At 45.5% G+C, this 23738-nt stretch overlaps 1 protein-coding gene across 13 annotated transcripts in view; it reads left to right on the top strand.

Annotated features, from left to right (window-relative positions):
- The window catches only part of DYM (dymeclin), a 264015-nt gene that overhangs the window by 35745 nt on the left and 204532 nt on the right, over nt 1–23738 (top strand). For 8 of the 13 annotated variants that reach the window (XM_074165634.1, XM_074165630.1, XM_074165639.1 and 5 more), the window contains 2 exons: nt 15984–16109; nt 18350–18492. The exons of 3 other annotated variants lie outside the window; for them this stretch is intronic. In XM_074165634.1, coding sequence (XP_074021735.1) covers nt 15984–16109; nt 18350–18492 — 269 coding nt within the window. The remainder of the gene's footprint in view (nt 1–15983; nt 16110–18349; nt 18493–23738) is intronic. 2 more of the 13 variants (XM_074165633.1, XM_074165637.1) reach the window with 1 other exon arrangement.

Raw genomic sequence — 23738 nt, forward strand, 5'->3', positions numbered from 1 at the left:
AAACTTGCTTTTGGTAATACACAAAGCAACTCTGTTCTTCATAAGGATGTTATAAGGTGGAGATATTTTTGCTTAATGTAATAGTAGCTTTTTTTTTTTTCAGGGGAATGATCAGGATTGTTTTAGTAGTGAGTTTATTTCTTACTTCCCTTCCTCTCCCTGGTCAGATTTACGCTATAATTTCTTTCCCTACTTTGTATTGAGGGAGTAGTTCATTTCTGTCTTTAGCTGGAATAAATCAAGAAAATTACAAGCCTATTATGTGAATTTTGGGGGGCAGCAGATTGAGTGGAATATACGGAATATTCAAATTTGCAATGATTTCTCTAGCAGGACTTAGGATGTCTTGCTAGAGAACAGGTAGCTCTGGCAGCTTACAGTAACGTTGCTGAGTGTCTGGCTGTAAAGCCGCTATTAAAGATGAATTTTGTTGTGACAGGCCACTAAAATCTCCGTGCTGAGTCTGTCTTAGACGCGTCATTGAGAAGAGCAACGTTTTTGCTAGGAGCATTCAATAGCCTTGACAGAGGACTGTCACAATTAGTGTGTCCCTTGGGTTCTGTAGACACAGCTTCAGGAAGGAGTGGATACAGCTGGCAGCTGCTGTCTAGATATATTGCTTCTCTACACCCCAGTTCAAACTTCTTTTTCTCTCCTTCACTGAAATACTAAGATCATTTTTCAAGCATGGAAGACCATCTCCATGTCCAAAATGCAGGAGCAGAGGTACCTGTGCAAAAGTCCCACGCTCTTTGCTTTTGAAATTGTTCTGAATCTCTTGTCACATGCTCTTTGGTTGCAGCAGTACGCTTCAGAGGTACTATAATTTCTTTTTTCCCCCTCTATATATGTGCCACCATCCAGTGTGATCTGGACAGGCTGGAGAGCTGGGCGGAGAAGAACCTAATGAGGTTCAACAAGGGCAAATGTAGGGTCCTGCACCTGGGGAGGAAGAACCCCAGGCACCAATATAGGTTAGGGATGGATCTTCTGGAAGGCACTACTGAGGAGAAGGATCTGGGAGTCCTGGTGGATAGCAAACTTTCCATGAGCCAGCAATGTGCCCTTGTTGCCAAGAGGGCCAGTGGGATCCTGGGCTGCGTAGGGAAGAGTGTGGCCAGCAGGTTGAGGGAGGTCATTCTCCCCCTCTGCTCTGCACTGGGGAGGCCACAACTGGAATACTGCATCCAGTTCTGGGCTCCCCAGTTCAAGAGAGACAGGGAACTACTGGAGAGAGTCCAACGTAGGGCAACTAAGATGATTAAGGGATTGGAGCATCTCCCTGATGGGGAAAGGCTGAGAGAGCTGGGGCTCTTTAGCCTGGAGAAGAGAAAGCTGAGGGCAGACCTTATCTTTGTTTACAAGTACCTAAAGGATGGGTTGAAGGATGATGGAGTCAGACTCTTTTCAGTGGTTCCCAGCGATAGGACGAGGGGCAACGGGCACAAGCTGGAACATGGGAAGTTCCATTTAAATAGGAGGAGAAACTTCTTTCCGGTGAGGGTGCCAGAGCCCTGGAACAGGCTGCCCAGGGAGGTCATGGAGTCCCCTTCTCTGGAGATCATAGAATCATAGGATCGTCCAGGTTGGAAGAGACCCTTGGGATCATCGAGTCCAACCATCTACCCTACACTACAAAGTTCTCCCCTACACCATATCCCCCAACACCACATCTAAACGGCTCTTAAACACATCCAGGGATGGTGACCTCCCTGGGCAGCCTGTTCCAATGCCCGACCACTCTTTCTGTGAAAAATTCTTTCCTAATGTTCAGTCTAAACCTACCCTGTTGGAGCTTGAATGCAGACCCGCCTTGATGCAGTCCTGAGTGATGTGCTCTGGGCAACCCTGCTTCAGCAGGGGAGTTGAGATGGATCTAGATCTAGGATCTAGAGATGATCTCTAGAGGTCCTTTCCAACTTTGAGAATTCCGTGATTCTGTGATTTCAGATCTATTTTTATTATGCAAATGTGTTACTGAAGAGCGGAGAGCATTGCTGGATGATGCTGTGTAGATGCTGTTATGGAGTCGTGAGAAATTTGTGTTTGTAATATCCTTTTATTCTTCACTGTTGAGCATCACGTTTGAAGATGTATATGTAAGAGGACAGGTACTGTTGGGAGGAGAGCTTAGGATCTCTGTGTGTGGTATTTTGCAGGCAAGTACGTAATCCTAACCCATGTTCTAGAGTTAACCAAAAGCACTGAGTTCGTGAAGGCTCGAGTCTTTCTTGAACACGGGCAGAGCTTGTTCACCTCTGAGCTTCCTCCACTAGAAGCCTTGGCAGAATGAGCTCGTGTCTGCCTGCAAAATAACCTATGGAGAGACTTGAAAGATGCAGCTGGGCAGTCGAACTCAACATTAATAAGGAATCATAGAATGGTTTGGGTTGGAAGGGACCTAAAGACCATCTCATTCCAACCCCCTGCCATGGGCAGGGACACCTCCCATCAGACCAGGTTGCTCAAAGTCTCATCCAACCTGGCCTTTAAGGTGTGTGATATGGGGAAGAAGACAAATGGCAAAACTGTAACCTGCCTCCCAGTTAACCCTATACACTGGTACAGGTTTGGGGCTGGTCTGCTGGAAAGCAGTTTTGCAGAAAGAGACCTGGGAGTCCTGGTGGACAACAAGTTGCCCATGAGCGAGCGATGTGCCCTTGTGGCCAAGAAGGCCAATGGCATCCTGGGGTGCATAAGGAAGAGTGTGACCAGCAGGTTGAGGGAGGACATCCTCCCCCTCTGCTCTGCCCTGGGGAGGCCCCATCTGGAGCACTGGGTCCACTTCTGGGCTCCCCAGTTCAAGAAGGACAGGGAATGGCTGGAGAGGGGACAGCAGAGGGCTACAAAGATGATTAGGAGCTTGGAGCATCTCTCTGATGAGGAAAGGCTGAAGGACTTGGGTCTTTTGAGTCTGGAGAAGAGAAGACTGAGGGGGGACCTCATCAATGCTGAGAAATATCTAAAGGGTGGATGTAAAGAGGACAGGGTCAGGCTCTTCTCAGTGGTGCTCTTCTCAGTGACAGGACAAGGGGCAACGGGCACAAACTTGAACATGGGAAATTCCATCTGAACATGAGGAGGAACTTTTTTTTTTGAGGGTGGCAGAGCCCTGGAAGAGGTTGCCCAGAGAGGTGGTGGAGTCTCCTTCTCTGGAGACATTCCAACCCCGCCTGGACACGTTCCTGTGGGACCTGCTCTGGGTGGCCCTGCTTTGGCAGGGGGTTGGACTAGATGATCTCCAGAACTTCCTTCCAACCCCTGCCTGTCTGGGATTCTCTCCATATCTCTTACTGTGAAATATAACTGAAGAACCAAAATGTGTTGATTTTTGTTGGGAAAGGCTGCAGAGACGTTCAGCAAAGCGTATCTCGGAGCGTCTCAGAATTGTCTACGATGAATTGAAGAAACTGTTTCACAAATTTACTTTTTATTGGGAAAGGTAAACGTGTTTTAAGGCAGTTAGACCCAGTGTAGTTAAAACAGGTTGTAGTAGGGGCCATGGGACTCTGCAGCATCGTGGCCCTGTTATCTGAGAGTTATTAAAAAGCTCTTGAATTACTCTTTTGAAAAACATTGTGCAAACTGCCAAGGAAAAAGGTTTCGTGTTTAATTTCAAGACATTTTATAGAAACTACAGCGTTATTGCTTTTCAAGAATTAGGCTTGTGCAGCCTCTTATAACACTCGTGTTTTAGGGTAAGTTGATGTTTGATTTATGGCTCCCTTGGGTTGTGTTATGGACGCTCTGCTTTTTCTTGGGGTTTTGTTAATGTTAGCGCTCAGGGGTGTACGTTAATGATGAAAACTGCAGAGTCAGCAAAAAGGTGCAACTTCAGCCTTTAATTGTAGGACTTTTATGTAGAAGCTATCGCTAACGTTGCGTCGTGAGATAGAGCTCCCAGAGCTTTAAATTACGAAGGCTTCTTTCAGCAGCTTGTTAAGAGCCGGGGTATAAAACTGAACATCTGGTTGTTATCGGTACATTTTCACTTTGTTTAAAAACTATAAATGCCTACGGAGGAAAAATGAAATCCTGTGATCTAGTTACATCACTGGTAAGTAGCTCCCCGTGGTGCCGGTAGAAGTTAGTTGATATTTCTATTACCTTCCATTATTTTTGTCTAGTTGCTAAGATTTGTAACCTAAAACGACCGTTACTTCCAAAAGTTAAATGTTAACCGGGTTTTGACTCATTTAAAGATGCTCCTTGCATTTCCTGGGAGCTTAAAAGTCGAACGTAGGCGGGAGAAGGGCGATATAATTGATTATAAAGCTCCGTGGAATCATCGCAATGTAGGAACGATGCCATGTACAGATAACGAGAAATATTTAGGCTTTTTTTTTTTTTACCTTGCAGCAGCGAAGATGTTAAGAATTGTTTTCTGTCCTATTTCATGAATGTAATAATTTAATTTTTTTCATTACTTTCAAAACAATAGGTCGGAATAGTGCCTTTTTTTTAAAAAAAAAGGACTATTCAAGGAACTTTTTATCAAGATTGTAGTAGCTCCAGTATTTGAAGAGTTATTTGACTTGAGCGTTTTTGGCAACGTGCTTTAATCATCAAAGGGGAACTTCCATCTGTTGAAACTTAGGCTGAAGGCAGCAAAAATATCCAAACTGAAGGAGGTTTGTGTTCCTTCACTTTTTGAAGAACCTCAAAATTTGAGACTGCTGTGCTCTGTGTAGGAGGGGTGTGTTGAATATAAAGGGGGTTTTATTGGCTGCTGCACTTTGGCAGAGCCCTGGAAGAGGCTGCCCAGAGAGGTGGTGGAGTCTCCTTCTCTGGAGACATTCAAACCCCACCTGGACATGTTCCTGTGGGACCTGCTTTGGCAGGGGGTTGGACTAGATGATCTCCAGAGGTCCCTTCCAACCCCATAGCATTCTGTGTTTCCGTGGTGGTGCGATAAATAAAATTTATTTATTTATTTATTTGGAAGATTTTCTTCATTGCTCTTAAATCCTCTTTTCTGATGGCAGATTTGTGGCCTCTAAGTGTCTCTTTTTGGCAACTTGAGGGTTTGCAGACTTTCAAATCAGTGACAGTGACCAGGTTGACAGACATAAACCTTTTTTCTCCATTGCTAAGATGGCCATGAGACCCCAAGAGATTATTGCTACCACAACGTCATGATGGCTCTGCTTTCAAACCAGTGGCTCACATTTAGAGTCATAGAATTGGTTAGGTTGGAAGGGACCTTTCAGATCATCGAGTCCAACCATCAACCCAACACTGACAAAGCCACCACTAACCCATGTCCCTCAGCACCACGTCTGCCCGGCTTTTAAATCCCTCCAGGGATGGTGACTCCACCACTGCCCTGGGTAGCCTGTTCCAAGACTTGACAACCCTTTTGGTGAAGAATTTTTTCCCAATATCCATCCTAAACCTCCCCTGGTGCAACTTGAGGCCTTTTCCTCTTGTCCCATAGCCTGTTCCTTGGGAGAAGAGACCGACCTCCCCTGGCTACACCCTCCTTTCAGGGAGTTGTAGAGAGTGAGAAGGTCTCCCCTCAGCCTCCTTTTCTCCAGGCTGAACATCCCCAGCTCCCTCAGAGAAGTGCTGGTACAGAGAGACCATGGAGCAGGTCTGCCTTTCACGCTGTCTTCATGGCTGAAACACAGGACGTGATTCCTGTGTCTGGCTCTTCCCAGATCTCTGCAATGGTCTGCAGTAGCTTTTTGAGCACTTGGGTCATCTTTGTGGCTACCTTTTCGTAGAATCAGAATCATAGAATGGTTTGGGTTAGAAGGGATCTTAAAGAACCATCTAGTTCCAACCCCCATGCCATTCGCAGTGACACCTCCCACTAGACCAGGTTGCTCAAAGCCCCATCCAGCCTGCTCTCTTCTTTGAAGTCCTTTGCTTAGATTTAATGGATGTGACTCTACAAGCCTTGTTGATGTGCAAGGTAAATACAGAAGAATATGGATGCTCTGTTCAACACTTAAGTCTTAGATTATTTGTAATATTTTTAGTCTGTAGTGGGAGGAACTGAATGCCAATGAGGTGAAATTGTTTACAGGCACACGTAGTCTCAGATGATTTAGGAATAGTCCTGGGAATACAAGGTCTTGAATCCAACTTTTGTTTTATCCTTTAGAATACTCCCTTTAGAGTGTTGCCAACAGAGGATCACAGACTGGTGGGAGTTGGAAGGGACCTCTGGAGATCATCTAGTCCAACCCCCTGCCAAAGCAGGGTCACTCAGAGCAGGTTGGACAGGAACCCATCCAGGGGGAGTTTGAGTGTCTCCAGAGAAGGAGACTCCACCACCTCTCTGGGCAGCCTCTTCCAGGGCTCTGCCACCCTCAAAAAAAAAAAAGTTCCTCCTCATGTTCAGATGGAACTTCCCATGTTCCGCTTTGTGCCGGTTGCCCCTCGTCCTGTCACCGGGCACCACTGAGAAGAGTCTGGCCCCATCCTCTTGACACCCACCCTTTAGATATTTATAGGCATTGATGAGGTCCCCCCTCAGTCTTCTCTTCTCGAGGCCGAACAGCCCCAGGTCTCTCAGCCTTTCCTCATCAGAGAGATGCTCCCGTCCCTTGATCATCTTTGTGGTGTCCTCTGAACTCTCTCCAGCAGTTCCCTGTCCTTCTTGAACCAGGGGAGCCCAGAACTGGACAGTCCATCTTTGGTTGTTTTCTCCCTCTCGTGCAGTCTCCCAGTGAAGAATATCCAGTTCGGGGGGAGATGCAGTAGGAAATGTCAGAGATGTTCTCTGCTTCCAGTTGGTGTTTCTCGAGTGCTCCTCTGGGACATCTCCCAAACGTTTGGAGTGAGCTGTAACGAGCGGGGTGCGTTATCCGCTGCCGCGCTGTGTATGTGCCATCAGTGGGTGTAAAATTAGGAGCGATTCCAAGAGGAAAGATTATGTTCCCTTAGAATTGTTGTACTTGTATCCTGAGCCCGATAACCAGATATTCTCCTCGCTTTCCAGTTTTCAAAACTGCTCCTATTCTCTGCGGTGACTCCTCTTTCACCTTTCTGGTGGGCCCTCAGGAAGCAGGGAAATGAAACCTGGTTCCTGTATGATTTGAGAGGTTTTTGTATGAATCAGCCCTTTTGGCAACTCTCCGAAATTAGAAAATGAGTTACCTTTTAACCTTTTAATACTCGGAGTAGACAGCACTGGCTGGGTGAAAGTTCAGGAAAACATTTAAACTTGGGAGGGGCGGGGGGGGGTTTGGTCTGGTGGTGGGAGTTGAAACCCAGAGGTTTGTTCCTGACTTTTCAGCCTGTTTTCTCTGTAGGTGTGAAATCATTTATGAGCTCTCAGCCTCTCTTTGCTGAGCTGTAGAAATAGCCGCGATTCATTGAGTAATTAAAGCGTTTACAACAGCTTGTGCCCTCGGAGTGGTAATTGGAGTTCCCAGCTGAGATTTTTTTCCTATATGTTGCCTCTATAAGTGGTTTCTCTTTCAGAGACCCCTCTACTTGCAGGCAGAGAACAAAGCTGAACGATGCGGTGGGCACAGAGTGCGGTGCTTGGTGTTGGAGAAGGGCCAGCAGCAGCAGGATGGTGACATGTAGGTAGATCGTCGAAGTTCTGGGTAGATGACACCGACAGAAGGTCACCCACGTGGTCTGGAATAGAAAAAGCAGATGCCAGGGCACCAGGGAGCTGAGGTTTTAACAGGCCCGTAGTTGTTCTTCTGTGGGCTTTATTGGACTCGATGATCCCAAGGGTCTCTTCCAACCTGGATGATTCTATGATTCTATTGCATCATTTGGAAATAGTAATTATGCTAATATTGTTCTCCTTAGCAATTTAGATACAGAAGTTGGTGGTAGCATCAGACTCCTGATCTTTAATGTCCCTTCCATCCCAAACCATTCTATGATTCTATGTTTCTGAACTTGAGTCTGCAGGAGCAGACAAAGAGTATTTTGGGGTTTGTATTTTCCCCGCCGGCTGCGATCGACAGATGACCTCGCTCTGATGATCTTCATGTTTTGGTCTGCTCTAGACTCCAGCATTTTCTTTGTAGCTCAGAAGAAATCTACTTCGAAACCTACTGGAGTGTCGTGGTTTTTGCTTTGGTGGTACCAGTTAGTGCGAGGACTTGTCTGTGTGTCCAAGTGGTGGCCAGTGGTCAAGCTATTCCAGTTGGAAGAGTTATTGCTCAGGCAGGTTGCCTTAACTGGCTGCTTGTGTGTGCTCTTTTCCTGTTTCTACCACAAAAAAAGATCTTCTATTTTTGTTAAAAATTACCCTTTTGACCATAGACCTCTTTTTCAGACATTTGGAACTTTCGAATCGCAATATTGGCATCGAAATAACTGTCTGTAAAAGGGCAAGGTAGAATCTTGCCCCACTTCAAGCAGACGAAACTTTGTGAGGGTGTGATGTGGAGATAGATGGTCTGATGGGGTTCTCCAGCCCCAAAAAACTGAAGCTTGTTAGCTCTGATGGACTTTACAGATCTGCCACCACAATTAATAAATAAAATAAATCAATGAAAATGTATGTTCTTGATGGAAGACCAGAAGAGATACGTTATACTTCCAAGTTTGTACCCTGGAAGAATTATTACTCTACCGATTTCTTCTGAAGCGGCACATGGAGGGTACAACCCCCCATGGCAGGGGGGTTGGAACTAGATGATCTTTAAAGGTCCCTTCTAACCCAAACCATTCTATGATTATTATTTTTTAAGTCTAAATTCAGCCCTGCTTTAAAGCAGTGCTTCCAGGGAAATAGGTCTCTCAAAGAGCACAGATCCTGGGCTTCTATCCACCTGAAAAAAAGGGATTAAGATGGAAAGTGTAGCTGGCTTTAAATTTTTGGCATTTTATTTTCAAGAGTTGTTGTCTAAAGATCACTAAAACACAAATACTGCGTGGTTGTTTAATTGAAAAGCATTCGTTAAAGTTGAAATGATCTGATGTAATTGCTTTTGGAAGGAATCCATTGATGTATCACCTGAAATGTAGATACCAAAAGGTGTGTTAAATACCTACACACACTTATGCTTTGCCAGAATCCAGGAATTTTGGAGCTCAAGTCATTATGAGTGGTGTTCCTCAGGGGTCGGTACTGGGACCAGTACTGTTCAACATCTTTGTTGGAAACGTGGACAGTGGGATCGAGTGCACCCTCAGCAAGTTTGCCGATGACACCAAGCTCAGTGGCACGGTCGACACGCTGGAAGGAAGGGATGCCATCCAGAGGGACCTGGACAGGCTTGAGAGGTGGGCTTGTGCAAACCTCATGAAGTTCATCGAGGCCAAGTGCAGGGTCCTGGCACAAATCCCAGGCACAAATACAGGTTGGGTGGAGAATGGCTGGAGAGCAGCCCTGAGGAGAAGGACTTGGGGGTGTTGGTGGATGAGAAGCTCAACGTGAGCCGGCAACGTGCACTGGCAGCCCAGAAAGCCAACCGCATCCTGGGCTGCATCAAGAGAAGTGTGGCCAGCAGGTCGCGGGAGGTGATTCTGCCCCTCTGCTCTGGTGAGACCCCACCTGGAGTACTGTGTCCAGCTTTGGAGTCCTCAACACAGGAAGGACATGGACCTCTTGGAATGGGTCCAGCGGAGGGCCAGGAAGATGATCAGAGGGCTGGAGCACCTCTCCTGTGAGGACAGGCTGAGAGCGTCTCCTGGGGGAGAGACCTTAGAGGGAGATAATCCTCAACCGGACTTGGCGTATGCTGATCTGAAGCTGGAGTTACTCTTGCTAACGCAGATCTTGTGAGACCCCACCTGGAGTACTGTGTCCAGCTCTGGAGCCCCCAACACCAGAAGGACATGGACCTGTTGGAATGGGTCCAGAGAAGGCCACGGAGATGCTGCGAGGGCTGGAGTCCCTCTGCTGTGAAGACAGGCTGAGAGAGGTGGGGGGGTTCATCCTGGAGAGGAGAAGGCTCTGGGGAGTCCCTCAAGGGGCTCCAGGAAAGCTGGGGAGGGACTCTTGATCAGGGAGGGGAGCCATAGGATGAGGGGGGAAGGATTTTAAACTGAAAGAGGGGAGATTGAGATGAGATCTGGGGAAGAACTTCTTTGTTGTGAGGGTGGTGAGACCCTGGCCCAGGTTGCCCAGGGAAGCTGTGGCTGCCCCATCCCTGGAGGTGTTCAAGGCCAGGTTGGAGGGGGCTTGGAGCAACCTGGTCTGGTGGGAGGTGTCCCTGCTCGTGGCAGTGGGGTTGGAACTGGATGGTCTTTAATGCCCCTTCCAACGCAAACCATTCTATGATTTTTTGAAGAATTCCGATTTCAAGATAATCCCCGCTATGTATGATACGTCTTTTGCTTTAGAGAGTAAATGTGTGTATATAAGGTTTTGTTGCCGAAAGTCGGTTTTAACCTTTAAAGCAGAACCTGAACCGTTTCCATCTGGTTAATGAAACTGGCACTTGCTTTGTTTCATGCTGTAGGAAATGTGGTATCAACGAGGACGGGTATTTGTAATAAAGAAAGAACCCAAACGGAGCAGAGAAATGAGTCTTAAAGGGAGGAAAAAATGATATCTGTCAGGTTGTCTACCTGGTATGGGATTATATCCTCCAGTGGGAAGGAGAGGGAGGAGAAAAAAGGAAAAAATTAAGTGAGAATAACTATTAAAATCTCCAAAAGAGAAAATCCAGAAGGAGGACTTAAAAAAAAAACAACCCCAAAAAACCTGCGTATGCTTCGTACATTGCTCTATGAAGCCCATTTATTCGGGATGTATCTGAGTTCTATGGGGGTTTTTTTGTTTGTTTTATAAGACACTCTCGGGAAGGGGAAAAAAAAAAAAACAAACCAAAACCCGTAGAAACTCAAAACGTCGCGCGGTTCTGGTTTTCTGCAGTAAATAGCTAAAGAGTTTTGACGTGTAATTGATACATGAGTTCATTAGTTCTGCTTTCCTCCTTATCTGCAAGCAGACGGTTTTCAGAGGAAGTCGGAGATCAGCATAAATTCCGCGTAAAGTCATTCTATATGACCGATAGCTTTGAATATAAAAGAAAAAAAATTAAAAAAGTGAAAAAAAAAAAAAAATCAAAAACCAACCCCCCATTATTCTATAGCCTCTTAATATAAATAAACAGTATTTTCTTTGAAGTTAAAAGAGGTTCGTGGTAGTTGTTGTGACCCTTTAGAAATGCTTGAGTTTCAGAAAATTGTACGTTTGACCCTTGGCGTGGTGAAAAAAATTTTGCTCCCGGAGCTTTATCCTCCCGTTGATAAATTAAGGGTGACCGGAGCCGAGGGGTTATCCCAGATATCAGGGCTCTGGTCGGGTTTATGTCAGAACGGATTTAATTTGAACAGATTCTACAGGTTGAGCGGAACGTTTCGGCAATTAAATGTGCTCTAACTGGGTTTGCAATAGGAAGAAAATTGGAATAATTTGCTATTTTTGTTGGTTTGTTTTTTTTTTCTTTCAGAGTTACGTAAGGGTATTGAAAGCAGATTTAAAAAAAAAAAAAGTAAATAAATTACTTAATACATCACGGTGACCTTTATATCCTTACACTGAATGTCGTAAAAATAGAATAGAATTGTGTAACGTCTCCTCGTGCGGTTTGTCAGAAAAAGAAATGAATGAATGATAGAGACGGAGAGAGAGAAATAAAAAAAAAAAAAAGAAAAAGCATCTGAAAAAAGACTCTGAAATTCGGTTCTTCTCGGCAAAGTGACCCCCCTGGTTTGGACGTGGTGGCTTGTCACGAAGTCACCCTTTTCGTTTCATCATCCCAGGGTTGGAGACATTATTCGTGTGTTTTCCATCTCAGTAATGACAGGCTTCTGAATTATTATAGTTATTTTTTTTTTTCCTATAGGTAAAAAGTGGGTTTTTTTTTTCCAAGCTGTTGTTTTTATTTTGATGGAAAAACATTTCTGAATTTTTTTTTTTTTTTTTCTTTTTTGCGCTGCTGGATAAAGTGTTAATAATCGGGAAATAGGGATTTTTTTTTTTTTTTTTTTGGTCCCTGCTGTGGTTGGGATGGAGGTGGGCGTTGGATGGCAAAGCATCCCGGTGTCGGAGAGGGGGAGCGGGAGCCGTTCCCAACCCAACTTTGCTCCTGGCTGAGACGGATTGGCTGTGGAACCGGATCACAACGTCACCTCTGGCCCCATCTAATTAACGGCGTTTACGCTGGCGAACTTCCTCGGTAGTGGGCAAAAAGTCAGGTAACTCCCCAAAACGAGGAGTAATTACCCTGTACTTCGTGATTTTAAAGGAAGAACTTGAATGCCAACAGTCGGTCTCTTCCTGACCTAGAACTATTACGCATTCCGAGAGTTAAATCACGCGGGAGAAAATAAAAACACTGAGTTTGCGTAACCTTCACTTTCAAAAACATTTCTGTATCAGAGGTAGCGCCGTTCTGTGGACCGGGATCCAGGAAATTGGGATTCCAGTTTGCTCCTGACTTCCAACGAAGAACTCGCGCTCTCTTTGCTCAGAAACTCCGGCCTGGAGTTACCGCGGAAGAGCTTAACTTAAGCGCTTTGTACACCCGGATCCGTGAAACCCTTCTCGTTCTTTACAGGTTATTTACGGTATTTCTAGCAGCAAACTTGAGAACATTCATTTATTGGAGTTTTTTTTAATTATTCTTCAAAATAAAATCCTATTCATTTTGGTCAGGACCACACCAGTTCCCGTGCCGAGACTCGGGAAGAGTTTTAGTCCAGTCAGTTTGTTTTTTATTGTGATTAATTTATTGTGTTTCAAGGGGAGGTTGTACTTTAGTTTTCAAGCCATTGTTATTTGAAAGAGCACTTAGTTTTATGTTTATACGCGTTTTAACTGTTAAAGAGTAAAAATTTTGGAAGGCGAGATTGTAACGAAGAAAAATGCAGCATCGCTGCTTAAACACACAGTGATGCTAATATTTTAATTTTTATTTTTAACTAGAGATAGTGTAAAATCATTGAATTTGAAAGGTATTAATAGATATTTGAATTTCCAGTAGATCCCAGGTCAAAAAACCCCTCGATAATCGATGCTGGACGCCTGTTGTAACTTAATGATATTTGATTATGATGCGTATTGTGGAAATAATATAAAATAATAAATATAAATAATATTAAAATATGGAAATAATAAAGCCAGCACGGGTTAACGAGGGGCAGGTCCTGCTTGACATACCTGATCTCCTCCTATGACAAAGTGACCCGCTTGGTGGATGAGGGGAAAGGCTGTGGATGTTGTTTACCTGGACTTTAGTAAAGCCTTTGATACAGTCTCCCACAGTATCCTCCTGGAGAACCTGGCTGCCCATGGCTTGGATGGGAGTACCCTCTGCTGGGTTAAAAACTGGCTGGAGGCCGGGCCCAGACAGTGGTGGTGAATGGAGTTAAACCCAGTTGGTGGCCGGTCACGAGTGGTGTCCCCCAGGTCTCGGTACTGGGACCCGTTCTCTTTAACATCTTTATCAATGATCTGGACGAGGGGATTGAGTGCACCCTCAGTCAGTTCACAGACGACACTAAGTTGGGTGGGAGTGTTGACCTGCTGGAGGGTAGAAAGGCTTTGCAGAGGGACCTGGACAGGCTGGCTGGCTGGGCTGAGGCCAATGGGATGAGGTTCAATAAGGCCAAGTACTGGGTCCTGCTCTTGGGTCACACCAACCCCATGGACACTACAGGCCTGGGGCAGAGTGGCTGGAGCTGCCCATAAGAAAAGGAGCTGGGGGTGTTGGTTGACTGTTGGCTGAACATGAGCCAGCGGTGTGCCCAGGTGGCCAAGAAGGTCACCAGCATCCTGGCCTGTGTCAGGAACAGCGTGGCGAGTAGGACTCAAGAGGTGATGGTCCCCCTTTACTGGGCACTAGTGAGGCCCCACCTCGAGGGCTGGGTCCAGTTTTGGGCCCCTCACCACAAAAAAGACATTGAGAGGCTGGAGCGTGTCCAGAGAAGGGCAGCGGAGCTGGTGAGGGGTCTGGAGCACAAGCCTTATGAGGAGAGGCTGAGGGACCTAGGGTTATTCAGCCTGGAGAGAAGGAGGCTGAGGGGAGACCTTCTCGCTCTCTACAACTACCTGAAAGGAGGGTGTAGAGAGGCGGGGGTCGGTCTCTTCTCCCAAGACACGGGTGACAGGACAAGAGGAAATGGCCTCAAGTTGCGCCAGGAGAGGTTCAGGTTGGATATTAGGAAAAATTTTTTCACTGAAAGGGTTATCAGACATTGGAATGGGCTGCCCAGGGAGGTGGTTGAGGCACCATCCCTGGAGGTATTTAAAAGACAGGTTGACATGGTGCTGGGAGACATGGTTTAGTGATGATGTTGCATTTTGTTGTTTTGTGGGTGTTTATTTTTGTCAGTTAGGTTGATGGTTGGACAAGATGATCTTGAAGGTCCCTTCCAACCTAGAAGATTCTGTGATTCTGTGAAATAAATTAGGGGGGGAAATATTAGAATATGAGCCGGCAGTGTGCCCAGGTGGCCAAGAAAGCCAACGGCATCCTGGCTTGTATTAGACATAGCGTGACCAGCAGAAGTAGGGAGGTGATTGTCCGCCTGTACTCAGCACTGGTGAGGCCACACCTGGAGTATTGTGTCCAGTTTTGGGCACCTCAATCCAAGAGAGATATCGAGGTGCTGGAGCGAGTGCAGAGGAGGGCAACGAAGCTGGTGAAGGGCCTGGAGAATAAATCGTAGGAAGAACGATTGAGGGAGCTGGGACTGTTTAGTTTGAGGAAGAGGAGACTGAGGGGAGACCTCATCACTTTCTACAACTACTTGAAAGGACACTGTAGAGAGGTTGGTGCTGGTCTCTTCTCACAAGCAAATAGCGATAGAACAAGAGGGAATGGCTTCAAGCTCCAGCAGGGTAGGTTTAGACTGGACATTAGGAAAAAATTCTTCACAGTAAGAGTGATCAGACACTGGAACGGGCTGCCCAGGGAGGTGGTTGAGTCACCATCCCTGGATGTGTTTAAGAGCCGTTTAGATGTGGTGTTGGGGGATATGGTGTAGGAAAGAACTTTGTAGTGTAGGGTAGATGGTTGGACTCGATGATCCCAAGGGTCTTTTCCAACCTGGATGATTCTATGATTAGAAGTACTTAATAACCGTCTTTCTAATGATTTACAGGATGGTCCCGTTGGGCCGAATGAATTGTCTCCTTATTTTTGGAGGAGGGAAAAAGCGGTCTTTGGTTGAAAGCAAAACTGATGCTGGCTCGCATCCAAGTTATTTCATTATGGCTTAAAAGGTTTCCTGGAGGCTAAGATTTAGTACTAATTAAGGGGGCAAATGCCATTTTTCTCCCCCTTTTAAAAACGAGATGCGTAACAAGGACATCATAGACAGAGATGGGAACAGAAAGCACAAGACATCCCAAATACTGACTCTCTCTCGCATCCATTTTGCTGCACGGCCTTCCCTAATTAACCTTAATGAGCTCTATTAAACTATCTGGTGCCAGTATTAAATCATTACAGCGCGTTCTTTGGGATTGGCTGTAATATCTTCACTGTTACCTCAAAAATCCCGTTTAAAACTGAACAACTGTATGTAGTATCTTGACATCCTGAGCATTTCTTACACTTAAACTATTATGTTTTATATATATTATATTCCTTTCTTAGGGATCCACTTTTCCTGGCGGATGGAGCTGTGTTTGGCTACTGGACATTTTCCCCGACTTAGCATGGTGGTTTTGTGACAATTTCATTTTAACAGGACAAAGGCTAGGCTTTTGAGATGTATTTATTATTTTTAGAGTGAAGCGTAGCCTGAACATCGCAGCTGGAATGTTCTGGGCAGTATCTCAATTTTTTTTTTTTTGCATTGTCTTGTCTTTTGGCATATCAAAAAGAAAATGCTTATGTCTAAGAAAAACAACCCATTGTTGGTACGAAGTGATTCTGGGTTTTTTGAATTTCTTGTTTATGTGTTCCCAGTTGAAACTCAGTGTGCTAAATGGTGTATAACCTCAGGTGAAGCTACCAAGTGTTCTTGGAAGTCAATTTTTAAACAAAACCCCAGTGGATTAATCCCCATAAATTTTCCTTCTTTTTTTTTTTTTCCTGCAGAGATATTACATACAGCATTTCCTTGGAAGCCGTGACAACTCTCATCGTCTTCCTCTCCTGCCAGTTATTCCACAAAGAGATTCTACGAGAGAGCATCATTCACAAGTATCTGATGCACGGTCGATGGTACGTTGCGTTCTGGGCTGGTACCTAATCACAGAATGATATGGGGTTGGAAGGGACCTCTGGAGATCATCTAGTCCAACCCCCTGCCAAAGCAGGGCCACCCAGAGCAGGTCCCACAGGAACATGTCCAGGTGGGGTTGGAATGTCTCCAGAGAAGGAGACTCCACCACCTCTCTGGGCAGCCTCTTCCAGGGCTCTGCCACCCTCACAGGAAAGAAGTTCCTCCTCATGTTTAGGTGGAACTTCTTATGTTCCAGTTTTTGCCCATTTCTTCTTGTCCTGTCCCTGAGCACCACTGAAAAAAGACCAGCCCCATCCTCCTGACACCCACCCTTGAAGTATTTATAGGCCTTGATCAGATCCCCCCTCAGGCTTCTCTTCTCCAGACTCAAAAGACCCAAGTCCCTCAGCCTTTCCTCATCAGAGAGATGCTCCAGGCCCCTCATCATCTTTGTAGCCCTCTGCTGTCCCCTCTCCAGCAGTTGCCTGTCCTTCTTGAACTGGGGAGCCCAGAACTGGTCCCAGTGCTCCAGCTGGGGCCTCCCCAGGGCAGAGCAGAGGGGGAGGATGACTTCCTTCGACCTGTTGGCCACACTCTTCCTGATGCCCCCCAGGATGCCCTTGGCCTTCTTGGCCACAAGGGCACATTGCTGGCTCATGGGCATCCTGTTGTCCACCAGGACTCCCAGGTCTTTTTCCTCAGAGCTGCTCTCCAGCAGGTCACCCCCAGCCTGTCCTGGTGCAGGGGGTTATTCCTCCCCAGGTGCAGCACCCGACGCTTGCCCTTGTTGAAGTTCATCAGGTTCCTCCCTGCCCAACTCTCCAGCCTGTCCAGGTCTCGCTGTGTGGCGGTAATGGCAAAGCAAATGCTTCCGATGACTTGTTTGGGCTGTTTGTACTTAAAAAGAAAAGACAGTGAAATACATTTTGATAAAAAACTTGGTTTGGTCAAAAAAACCCCTAAAACACAAAAGCAAACACCCGTAAAGACTGTTGGAAGGTTTCACGTTTAAATCTCACAGCCCAGACTTCAGTAAAACTATTTTGGAAGCCGTTTTCATTTTTGGAGGGTAATTTCATTAACTTAAAACAGGCTTTCACTTTTTAGGATGGTTTTTTTTTTTAATTCAGCTGTGGGTCATAGAATCATAAAACTATCCCAGTTGAAAGGGACTTCTCTTACATCTAGTAGAAACTTCAGAAAACCAGACAATAGATACGTTTACCAAAAATCTGCCCACCTGGAATTTCAAGTTGCGAGAGGATGGAGAGTGGCCTGACTAAAACGCGTCCAAACCACCGTGGCAAAGAATTGAAACAACCACCAACTCGCCAGAACAAGTGGTAGCAAAATTATTATTATAGGTTTTGCACAGAAAATACTGCACTGCATCATGGTGTACAATAGAGCACGGGTCTTGTGAGGAGCGGCTGAGGGAGCTGGGGGTGTTCAGCCTGGAGAAAAGGAGGCTGAGGGGAAACCTTCTTGCTCTCTCCAACTCCCTGAAAGGAGGGTGTAGCCAGGGGGGGTCGGTCTCTTCTCCCAAGTCACAGGTGATGGGACAAGAGGAAATGGCCTCAAGTTGCACCAGGGGAGGTTTAGGATGGATATTGGGAAAAATTTCTTCCCTGAAGGGTTGTCAAGCCTTGGAAGAGGCTGCCCAGGGCAGTGGTGGAGTCACCATCCCTGGAGGTATTCAAAACGTGGGTTGACATAGTGCTGAGGGACATGGGTTAGTGATGGGTTTTTATCAGAGTCAGGTTGATGGTTGGACTCGATGATCTGAAAGGTCCCTTCCAACCCGGACAATTCTATGATTCTCTTGGGTGGGGGTTGTGTGGAGTTACCTATTGTTACTTGTTCTACGGAACCAAAGCTTGGAGTGAAAACTAAACAAATATAATGTTTCTTTCCCTTGCATAAATATTTTTCCAGTTGTGTCTTGAGGTAAAAGAATACGACGATTCCGCATATTTAATGATTGATTTAAAAGTAATATTGAAGAAATGAAAGAAAAAGGAGTTGAGGCTGCTCCTGCAGAGCCCCGCTGAAGTCAGGGCGGCTTCACACGAGCCAGACCTTGGCGTTCCTTCCCTTTCCAGTCTGCCCGAGACTGGGAGAGCGACTGGCTGTGTTTAACGTTAAACACCAGCCTTTGCAGCCTGCCTGGGCTTTGTCGCCCTAATTTTTTTTGGTGAGCTGTGAGTCAACTAAATGGATTTTCTTTTCTTCTTTGCAGCGTTCCCTATACCAGCAGACTCGTGAAAACTTTACTGTATAATTTCATCAGACAAGAAAGAAGCCCCCCTCCGGGGACCCACGTCTTTCAGCAGCAAACAGATGGAGGGGGACTGCTTTACGGAATCGCATCTGGGGTGGCAAGTGAGTCTTACTTTCTATAGAAACTATATGTCAAACCTTAGGAGATATTGCCTTCTATTTGATCTCACCCACCTGTAGCCCATTTCTTTTCCAACAAGCGATACCAGTATAGGAAAGCTGTCTACGGGCCTGGATTGTGATCGTATACGGTCCATCTCGAGATGTTTTAGGATCTGAAGTGATTCTTTCTGCAGGACAGCACATGGTAAAAGTAGCGCTTAGTCCCTATTTTTCTTTTATTGAGACATTACCAAAACTCCAAACAAACAACTAGCGCCCCATGTAATAAATCACAGGCTTCGAGTCACTTAAAAAGTAAGAAAGAGGTTTTTTTGGCATATTTTATTCTTCATAATGGCTCAGTGGACCTGCCCTGTGGCTCTCCTTGAGCACACGGTGGGACTCAGTGGTCTCGAGAGGTCCCTTCCGGTCTTGAGGATCCTGTGGCGTAAGGGATAGGCCTAAATAAGATATTTTTTTTTTTTTATAACATATTATAGCGTATTCCTTTCCCGGTAGGTTGACTAATGTTTTTTCCTGAATAGTACTTGGGTCCAATAGGACTTGGGTCTTTTGAGTCTGGAGAAGAGAAGACTGAGGGGGGATCTGATCAAGGCCTATAAATACTTCAAGGGTGGGTGTCAGGAGGATGGGGCCAGTCTTTTTTCAGTGGTGCCCAGGGACAGGAGAAGAGGAAATGGGCACAAACTTGAACGTAAGAAGTTCCACCTAAACATGAGGAGGACCTTCTTTGCTGTGAGGGTGTCAGAGCCCTGGAAGAGGCTGCCCAGAGAGGTGGTGGAGTCTCCTTCTCTGGAGACATTCCAACCCCACCTGGACGCTGCAACCTGCTCTGGGTGGACCTGCTCTGGCAGAGGGGTTGGACTAGATGATCTCCAGAGGTCCCTTCCAACCCCACAGCATTCTGTGATTCTTTATGCCTGGATTCTGACCTTTCGTGGGCGGACTGTTTGCTATAGAGAGATAATGCCTGAAGAATATGAAAGACTCGATGCCTTAAGAAAGAGGGTTCTCGTGGTTTTTTGTACTATGTGCTCTGTTGTGCTTGGTGGTTGCTCCCATCCCCACACCAGATGTGTTTTATTGGTGTGTGTATTACATATAAAAATTCTTCCTAAAGGTTTTTCTTTTCTGTATGTTAAGAATAAAATATAATACATTGCTGACAGCATAGGTATATGTTATTTTCTTTTTCCCCGACAAACCAAATAACACTTTGCCAGTCAACTGCTGTTAAAAATGATGCGATTTATTTTTGTTCTTTTGTGAAATCCATTCCCTGGCGGCATCCCTACGGGGTATTAAAGTTCAGGCCGCAGAATGGTGTGCCAGAAACTCTTTTTGCAGCCCGTGACAGTGCCCGTGTATCTCCTCATGGAGGCAGTAAAAGAACGTTGTCTGTCTCACCGGGTGAACACACCTCGCTGCTGCTGCTGCGTGAGATGAGGTTACGCGCCAGAAGGGACACCCGTCTCCCTTCTGGTTTCCAGTTTACACGCTGGAAGGTCGACTACGGCCAATTTTGGGTTTGTGCCTGTAACGTTTAAATACGTCAAAAAACAATTGCTTGGTTTGCAGTTTATTTCAACAGAGAAGAGAAACGAATTAAATCATTCCCTACAACCTTTTTTTTTATTCCTGAGGCCCAAGAGGTACATTCCCTTCCTTCTTTTCAATCCCTAGAGAAAAAAATTGCTCTGAAAATGTTTTTCAGAAGCGGTTTTCAGTGTGTGGTTTGTACTTTTGCGTAGTTCTCACTGTGGGTTTTTTTGATACCTCTACTTACCTGATGGTTTTTATTCTTCTTGGTTCTATTCTTCTTGGTTTTAATCTCCCGGGTCACGCTTGAGTGTCTTGATACCTTAGTGCTGCCACAGGAAAAATAGCTTTTTCTTTTTTTTTTTTTCCCATTTCTGGTTACTCGATTGATTTATAAAGTCCATCTCAACTTCCACCACTCCTACCTCCCTCTGATATCATACCCCCCCCCCCCCCAATGACTTTTTACTTCTTGTATATCGAGTTTGCATTTTTTTTAATGCAAACTCTTCAGGTTTCAGCCTACGTCTGTTCTTGTCTCTTCCTACACTTCCACCCCCCTTGCTCCTCTTGAACCATTCTCTTAACAGCTCCCTTGGCAAACTCCTACGCTTATTTTCCTGCTTCTTTCGTGAGTACCTGAAGTGCCACCTCTTCTCCCGGTGAATTAAGTATCTTCATTTCAAGCTTTAATATATAAAGTGCTTTCGAATGACCTGCCTGGGAAAAGGAGGGGAAAAAATAAGTACCTCATCCTGTTAGAAAATAGAAATATTTTTTCCCTTTGTACCCAAAGAGTTGGTTAATGCTTTTTGTCTCATTATTTCCCCGTGTACGATGTTGGACTATAGATGAAACTTGGACACAGTAGGATTGGTAGAGTAAATGACATATTTGGACATCAAAATGGACATCACCTGGAAAAGTGCTGGGTCCTGCGCTTCGGTCACACCAACCCCATGGACACTACAGGTCTGGGGCAGAGTGGCTGGAGCTGTCTGGCAGAAAAGGACCGGGGGGTGTTGGTCAACTGTCGGCTGAACATGAGCCAGCAGTGTGCCCAGGTGGCCAAGAAGGCCACCAGCATCCTGGCCTGTATCAGAAACAGCGTGGTGAGTAGGACTCGGGAGGTGACCGTCCCCCTGTACCGGGCACTGGTGAGGCCCCACCTCGAGTACTGTGTCCAGTTTTTGGGCCCCTCACCACAAAAAAGACATTTGAGGTGCTGGAGCGTGTCCAGAGAAGGGCAACGGAGCTGGTGAGGGGTCTGGAGCACAAGTCTTGTGAGGAGCGGCTGAGGGAGCTGGGGATGTTCAGCCTGGAGAAAAGGAGGCTGAGGGGAGACCTTCTCGCTCTCTCCAACTCCCTGAAAAGAGGGTGTAGGCAGGGGGGATTTGTTCTCTTCTCCCAAGTCACAGGTGATGGGACAAGAGGAAACAGCCTCAAGTTGCACCAGGGGAGGTTCAGATTGGATATTAGGAAAAATGTTTCCACGGAAAGGGTTATTAAGCCTTGGAAGAGGCTGCCCAGGGCAGTGATGGAGTCACCATCCCTGGAGGGATTTAAAAGCCGGGCAGACGTGGTGCTGATGGACATGGGTTAGTGGTGGCCTTGGCAGTGTTGGGTTGATGGTTGGACTAGATGATCTTAAAAGTCCCTTCCAACCTGGAAAATTCTATGAGTCTATGATCTATAACATCTCCAAAGTAATTCTTTGTAATCCTTGGTTTTATATCGCAGCGGGTACATGGGTAGAGTGAAATACAAATTAGAAGGCAGCAACACGAACTGATAGTCTGTTCGGAACAGAAGCGTGCGTTTTGAGCAACGATCAGATGTGGAAAACTTAGATAGGATGTCTGTATGGTGTTATTTTAATGTATTTAGTAATCTTTACAGGATAAGAATTGAAAGAAGAATGGAAGAATTGAAAATTTATGTTGCTCACGGTCTTGGAAATACCACGTAATGCTTAAAAGAAGTTTACTGAAATAGTCTATATATTATCTACTTAGGATGAAAGGAGATAGGAGCCTGGTTTTAAAAAATTTATTTTTCAAATGAGATTTGGAGGCCTAAAATAATTATTTTCCTTGTTAATTTGAAATTATTTAACTTAAGACCACAGTCATCTACCTTACCATTTATTATATTACGCGTATTTTGTAGCCGCTTGCACAGCAGCGGTAGATCTACACTTAGAAGAAGTACTTTAAATCCACACACACACACGCACACCCCCTCCTCCTTGTGATAATTAGCCAAGATACGAGCCCAAGTTTACCCTTTCCCACAGTTCATCTTCTCCTGCCTCTCACCCTTCGTAGCCTGGTTTTTTTTGCCTCTCAACCCTGAAAACCATATGGCCAACATCCTCCCACCCATTCCTTCTCCCTGATTTGCCCTCTGCCTGCAAGTACCGTTCTCCATCCTGTCTATAAAATCCCTTAATTAAAAATATATTGCCGATTGCGTTATCCTCCAGTAGTTAATTAAGCAATTGTGGGTTTGGAGGGAGGAGGAGGAGAAATAATGATTTATTTTAACTTCGTAAAGGACATTCTTCTCTACTGAGTCAACTCTGTTTTGTCATGGCAGTCTTTTGGAAGGTTTGCAAAATAATTGTAAAGAGATGGTAGATCTATATTGTTGATGCATAAACGACATACGTATGCATGATAGTAGAGATTAGACCTCCTATATTAGAAATCAGAGATTACTTTTCTTGTTTCACGGGGTACATTGACCCACTTGCCTTCAAATATTTTTTTTTTTTTTTGCTGGTTTGAAATCCCCTCCTTTCTTTTTTTTTTTTTAGAGTATTACTAGTATTTGCCGATTGATGGTCTGCAGTTCACCAAGTTGAGAGAAGTTTTTGAGGACGAGGAAAATTTTTTTAATTAGTCATTTTATTGCAAAATAAAACTCATTTTACAGTGAGGAACTGTCAAACAGGTGATATGATAAGGCAGGAAAATGTTAGTGCGACTCAAGACTATTGAAAAGGACATGGACCTGTTGGAACGGGTCCAGCGGAGGACCAGGAAGACGATCAGAGGGATGGAGCCCGTCTCCTATGAAGACAGGCTGAGAGAGCTGGGGTTGTTCAGCCTGGAGAAGAGAAGGCTCCGGGGAGACCTCAGAGCAGCCTTCCAATATCTGAAGGGAGCCTACAGGAGAGCCGGAGAGGGACTCTTTGTCAGGAAGTGTAGCGACAGGACAAGGGGTAATGGTTTTAAATTGGCAGAGGGGAGATTTAGATGAGATATGAGGAGGAAATTGTTTGCTGTGAGGGTGGTGAGACCCTGGCCCAGGTTGCCCAGGGAAGCTGTGGCTGCCCCATCCCTGGAGGGGTTCAAGGCCAGGCTGGATGGGGCTTTGAGCAACGTGGTCTGGTGGGAGGTGTCCCTGTCCATGGCAGGGGGGTTGGAACTAGATGATCTTTAAGGTCCCTTCCAACTCTAACCATTCTGTGATTCTATGAAAAATGAGCCAGTTTAAATGGTTTCATTTGAAATAATTGATCCACTTTCTATTTTGCTATTAAAAAACCCAACACTTTAATGCATCTTAGGAGTTACTGCAACGGTAAGATCTAATTGACTTAGTTTGTGCTGTTTAGATGATTATAGCTCTAATGGGTAAGAAAGTAATGAAAAGGCAGATTAATCTTCGTTAATCACCTG

The sequence above is a fragment of the Numenius arquata genome, chromosome Z (assembly GCF_964106895.1).
Source record: "Numenius arquata chromosome Z, bNumArq3.hap1.1, whole genome shotgun sequence".
Taxonomy (NCBI): domain Eukaryota; kingdom Metazoa; phylum Chordata; class Aves; order Charadriiformes; family Scolopacidae; genus Numenius; species Numenius arquata.